The sequence below is a fragment of the Rhinoraja longicauda genome, chromosome 19 (assembly GCF_053455715.1).
Source record: "Rhinoraja longicauda isolate Sanriku21f chromosome 19, sRhiLon1.1, whole genome shotgun sequence".
Taxonomy (NCBI): domain Eukaryota; kingdom Metazoa; phylum Chordata; class Chondrichthyes; order Rajiformes; family Arhynchobatidae; genus Rhinoraja; species Rhinoraja longicauda.
The window spans coordinates 28,832,270-28,838,136 of record NC_135971.1 but is presented as its reverse complement, the minus strand read 5'-3'; the positions used below and the strand labels follow the sequence as shown (position 1 = coordinate 28,838,136).

Genomic DNA, 5,867 nt, shown 5'->3' with positions numbered 1-5,867 from the left:
CTTAATGTTATGTTTCTATAAGATCCCCTCTTACCCTTTGAAATTCCAATGAATATAAACCCAGTCTAAATTCCAGTGATTATAAGCCCAGTATCTCCCTTCTTCTGCTTTCACTCCTTTTCTCTAATTATCTGACAGCCTTGTCTCTTTTTTATCTCCACTGTTTGTCCCCATCTGCCAATAAACCCCCCTCGCCCGTATTCACCTATCGCTTGCTCGGCTTTGTCCCCTCCCACCTTTTTTCAGCCTTCTCGCCTTCCAAATTACAACCAAAACATCACCTTTTCATTCCCTCCAGCGATGTTGCCTGACCTGCTGAGTTATACCAGCATTCTATGTTTTATTTTTGGTGTGCTAGTTGTAAATGTGCGCTGGATCTACTAAGTGACTTGGTTTTATGTACCCTGCTACCATATCTTTAATTTAATTTCCCTAATGCTGATGCCAGCCTAACTGATCTGCAGTTCCTCATTTTCTATTTCCCTCTCTCCTGAAATAGTGAAGCGTCATTTGCTCTCTTCCAACTTGTGTGAACCATTCTGCAACCTACGGAATTCTGGAAGACGATGAACAGTGCGCCTGCCTGAAAGGCTGCGGATCAAGTTCTGGAATTTGGGCAGTTATTTTCCAGCCGGCACGGACACCATCTTCAATGTCACCAACTCTACGACTACTTGAAACTGGCAAGACCTCTGATACAGACAACACCGTGGAAACCTGGAGCGCTCTCCCCAAAAGGCTTTTTGGATGCTGTGGGTCAGTTGGTATTTTCAATGCCATGATAAATAAGATTTTTGGTGGGAGGGTTAATGAGGGATTCGGAGCAAATGTGTATAAATTAATCTGAGCACAGGCCTTCCCTGACTAACAAATGAATTCCATTTGTACAGATGTTGATTTTTGTATTTGTCAGAAAATAGGCAAAAATTACTCTATGGTACCATTCTACTGCATTTTGTAATGAATGGCATTAAAAAACCCACATAATGCTGTCAAGAAGGAACAATTATTAAGAGACAAAACTAGTTCTGACGTTCCTAGAAATGAATGTATGTATGTAAATTGGACTTTTGAATTTAATATTGGAGCTTTTCTGCATGTATGAGTTTCTCGTAAGTGGGGCATTTGTTACTCTGGGACAGCCTGTGTACTGCTCTGTCATGATTGAATGGCAAGAAAACTGAATTGATTGTGATTTTAGCTTTGAAGAGGAATGTTGTGCAGATCATCTAATTGAGGTATAGAAAAGTATTTATGGCACTTGGAATATAATTTTATATTCAGGAGGGAGGGACGGAATGCTGAGGCACAACAAATTTGCCATATGCTTGTTTAGTTTCTGTAATGAAAAATGATTTATAATCTGGCAAGCAAAGTCATTAATGGATTGTCTCGTGATTCCCAGGCATACTTTACACATGTGTGGCAATTTCACGTAATAGATCAAAAGTATTACTTTTGATTCTTTTTCACTAAATCAGTATCCCTTGGTTGGAAACCTTTATGCCTTTGGCAAGAACCGTATGTACCTGACTGATCTATGAACTCTCCTTTTAACCTTCTCTAAGCACTACAATCCCACTTTCTTTGGATTTCTCATGTAAGTGAAGCCTTTCATCTTGATAGCATTCTTGCTGTTTTTTTATGCAGTCAAGCAGACTGATGTAGAAGAGATTTGTAAAAACTTAGCATACCTTACTTGCTTTTATACTTTGCTCTCTGTTCCAAAGATTCTGTGTTCCTTTTTAAAACTGTCTAAACCAATTTGTTCTGCAATTGTTAAAAATTGCCTTTGCATCTGCAGCAGTCTCTGTCCCAACATCCCCATAAAATTGTACCATTTAGTTTACATGGAATTATAGAGGTGAGAGCTGGGTTACTGTTCCTTCTCTGTTGTTTAGGTAGCACTCGATGCAGTGTAGCTTTGATTCCAGGCAAGTGATGATTTGGAATGCTTGGCTTTAGGTATTGGTGAGTCCAACCAATAACGGGACTCGGACACATGTCATAGAGAAATCTCGACCGTCATTAGAGGCAAAACATTGGACTTTAAAAACTACTGTAGAATTGCATGCAAACATGGGTGACAAACTGCATTAATATTTCCCATGATTACAAGCATCTGATAATACCACAAAATACTCATGCCAGAAGTATGCAAAACACTTTTGCTTTAAACTAATAATCCCATTACAAATTGCCTTGCTTGCAAAGCCTGGATGTTTTGGGGTCACCACCAGAGTGGTAAATGTAACTTGTATCCTTCCTGAGTAATCGATTTAAAATGCAGTTACAAGTTCATAAGTCATTCGAGTTTAGTTAGCCATTCGCCCCATTTAGTCGACCCCGCCATTCAATCATGGCTTATCTATCTTTCCTCCACAACACCATTCTCCTGCTTTGACACGCTTACTAAGCAAGAACATGTCAATTTCTGCTTTAAGTATATCCAATGACATTGGCTCCACAGCCATCTGTGGCAATGAATTCCACAGATTCACCACCCGATGACTAAAGAAATTCATCCTTATATTTTTATAGATATGTCCTTTTATTCTGAGGCTGTGCCCTGTGGTCCAAGACTCTCCCACAAGTGGAAACATCCCCTCCACATCCACCCTATCCAAGCCTATCATTGTTCTGGAAGTTTCAATGAGGTCCTCTCATCCTTCCAAACGCCAGTGAGTACAGGTCCTGAGCGGTCAAACGCTCTTACGTTTACCCAATCATCCCCGGGATCATTCTCGTAAACCACCTGTGGATGTCGGCACAGCCAGCCCCCCACCTCAGATGTGGGCCAAAACTGCTCACAATACTCCAAATGCAGTCTGACCAATGTCTTCTAAAGCCTCAGCATTACATCCCTGTCTTTATATTCTAATCCTCTCAGAAATAAATGCTTTTAGATCACTTGCCAGGATTTGTTTCCCCCTCCCTTTCAGGTTTGTTATGTCACTAGGCCACACCAATTCGATTTTATTTCCCTTTTATTTCTCCCCCTCTCTCTTTTTTTATTGGCATAAGAAACATCATTATATTGCCAAAGTATAGAACATAACATACATACTTAAAATGTATGAATATAAAAACAAGTATACAATGCATGGCTCAATATGTCCCTGTACACATATATATATATATATATTCACGCTATACATTTATACCCTTTTATCGATTGCTCCTCGTTCTTGCAGTTGTGAAGAGTATAGCGAGTATAGCAAGGTCGATATTAATTTCCTTAATGCCAATTTATGTATGAGTGTAGGTGTACATGTTGGTTATTCACTGTCTCTCGGGTTGTGGCATGCTGTTACGTATTGTGTGCCAAGATGTGCCATATTTCCTTCGCCAAGGATTATTCTTAGTTTTGATATATCGTCTAGTTCTTTAAAATCTGGGGTCGCCAGACTGAGTTTTCAAAATATATTTTCCTTATTTTATCGAATTTTTTACATTATAAGAGGTAGTGCACCTCTGTTTCAACCTCATCTGTCAAGCAGTGACCGCATATTCTATTTTCTCTTGGTTGCCAAGATCTCTTCAGTCTTCCTTTTTCAACTGCCAAATGATGGTCACTTAACCTGTACTTGGTGAGGGTCTGTCTCTGCTTTATATCTCTAACAGTTGAGAGATAGTCTGCCAATTTATAATCTCTTTTTAAGGCACGGTAGCACTCTAGTCTGCTTTGGCTTTTAGTTACTTTATCCCAATGTTCCAAATAGATTTCTTTGCATTGTTTAATAATTTGGTTCACTCTAACTGGTGATTGGAAAGCAGTGTTGATCTGAGACTGGTCAAAGGTTTACCTGAATAGGGGTAGTTAGTCTCAGTACCAACTGGCACAGGGAGCTCTTTTCTGAGTTCCCCTTTTGGGTTTGGAGGGCTTTGAACTGGAGGGTGTCTGGGGGATTAGATTTAAGGTGATTCCAAAAATGTAGTGCTCGTTTCTGTATATTTATTATCAGTGGGTATCTACCTAATTCTGCCCTACATGCGTTTGTTGGTGTTTTCCTTTGGATGCGGAGGATGTTCCGACAAAATTCCGCATGTAGGGCCTCTTGTGTGTTTTTCCCATTTAGTATAGCTATGGTGACTGAGCGAACCCCATACTTCGCTACCATAAAGCGCAATGGGCTGAATTACACTGTCAAATATTTTATGCCAGATTTTAATTGGAATTTGGATGTTGTGGAATCTTCTTTTTATTGCATACAGAGCTCTTCGAGCTTTCTCTTTTAGTGCATTCACTGCCATGCTAAAGCTCCCTGATGCTGCAATAGTTAGACCAAGGTAAGTGTAGCTCATAGTGTGTTCGATAATGATACCATTGAGAGTGAATTGGTATTTGTCTTCCTGACATTTGGGTCTTTTTTGAAAAATCATGATGTTGGTTTTCTTTAGATTTACTGCCAGGGCCCAATTTTGGCAGTAATCATCGAGTAGGGCTAACTGTTGCTGCAGTCCCTGTTCTGTTTGACTGAATACATAGTTGTTGCCCTGTGGGTCTATGAAATCGGGTTCACATCCGGTTCTTGCATTCAAGTCCCCACATAGTAGCACATTTCCCAGGGCCTGGAAATGGTTGATTTCCGTGTGGAGAGTTTCAAATAGATCCTCCTCAAAGTATGGCGATTCCATTGGAGGTATGTAGACAGCACATAGATATGTATCTTCCTCGGTTATTCCAATTTTTAATCTAGTTTCAGCCATATATGTGATTTCCCCTGTTTTATTGATGTGATGTGACTGTCTAGTTCTCCCTTGTACCACACCAAGACACCCCTAGAGGTTCAGCCCTTATGTATATTAGTAATTTTTACTGAGGGCACTGTGACTTCATGATACCCTGAGGGGCAGTGAGTAAACGTATCCTTTCGGTGCCATGTTTCTGTTAATATCATTATATCAGTATCTTCTATGAGCTTTAGGAATTCAGGGTTCCTTGTCTTCATCCCGAAGGTTGAGGAGTAGAGACCCTGGATATTCCAGCAGCTTATATGGAATGAACTCATTTATTTTTACTTGTACATCTTTCTTTTTTTCTCTTTGAAAAACAAAAACCCATTTTGTGAAACAAGTGTGAAAACACATTTTTTTTTCTATAAATGGAGAATGCTAGGTAAAATTTGGTATGCCGTGGTAAGGCAGGCTCGTACTGCCACCTAGTAATAATAACAATATTAAAATAGCAATATCAACAATATTAATAGTAATATCAACAATATTAACAATACTAATTCAGTGCAATCCTATGCTAATTTTTCCTTTTATCAGGCACTCGGGAGGGACTGTATTATATGTATGTGTTCTTTTTTTACCACAAGAGTTGGGAGCACAGGGCGTGCAGCAACTTCCTGATCTCTCCCATCTCCGGGGTGGTCGGTGGCTGTGGCTGAGGAGGTGGGCCGGGGGCAATGGCGACCCATGCTGGACTGTTGTGTCTCCTTGCCATTTGGGAGGTGGTCCGAAGGTAGTGAGAGGGAGGAAATCCGGGTTGGCCTCTTGGGTTCCCATTGATCGAGGGGGTGGGAAGGTTGTGTCCCAGGGCAGTACCTTTAAGGTTCTTTGCGAAGGCCCTCACCCCCTGTCTGTTTGGATGTATTCCGTCATGGAGGTCCCATGTACCGATGGTTGGGTGGTGGGCCAATTGGACTTTAGGGAGGGTGGCACATCCTCTGCTGATCTCCATGTTGGTGTTGTGGATCACATGGGGTGGGGTGTCCGTCCTGGGCAGCAGGGTAGAGATCACGATCCTCGAATCAGGGAATTCCTTGCTGGCCTTTCCCGCCATCCTCGTTATTGCCCCAGCAGTGCCATGGTGTAGGGTGCACAGATCATTCATACCCATATCGATCACAAGGTATTGA

General features: G+C 41.1%; 1 protein-coding gene across 1 annotated transcript in view; it reads right to left on the bottom strand.

Moving 5' to 3' along the window:
• LOC144602923 (H-2 class II histocompatibility antigen, E-U alpha chain-like) overlaps positions 1–4,638 on the bottom strand; it is a 41,144-nt gene extending 36,506 nt beyond the window's left edge. The window contains exon 1 of the mRNA XM_078416045.1: positions 4,408–4,638. Within this exon, the coding sequence (XP_078272171.1) occupies positions 4,408–4,638 (231 nt within the window). The remainder of the gene's footprint in view (positions 1–4,407) is intronic.
• Between the last annotated feature and the right edge of the window lie 1,229 nt (positions 4,639–5,867).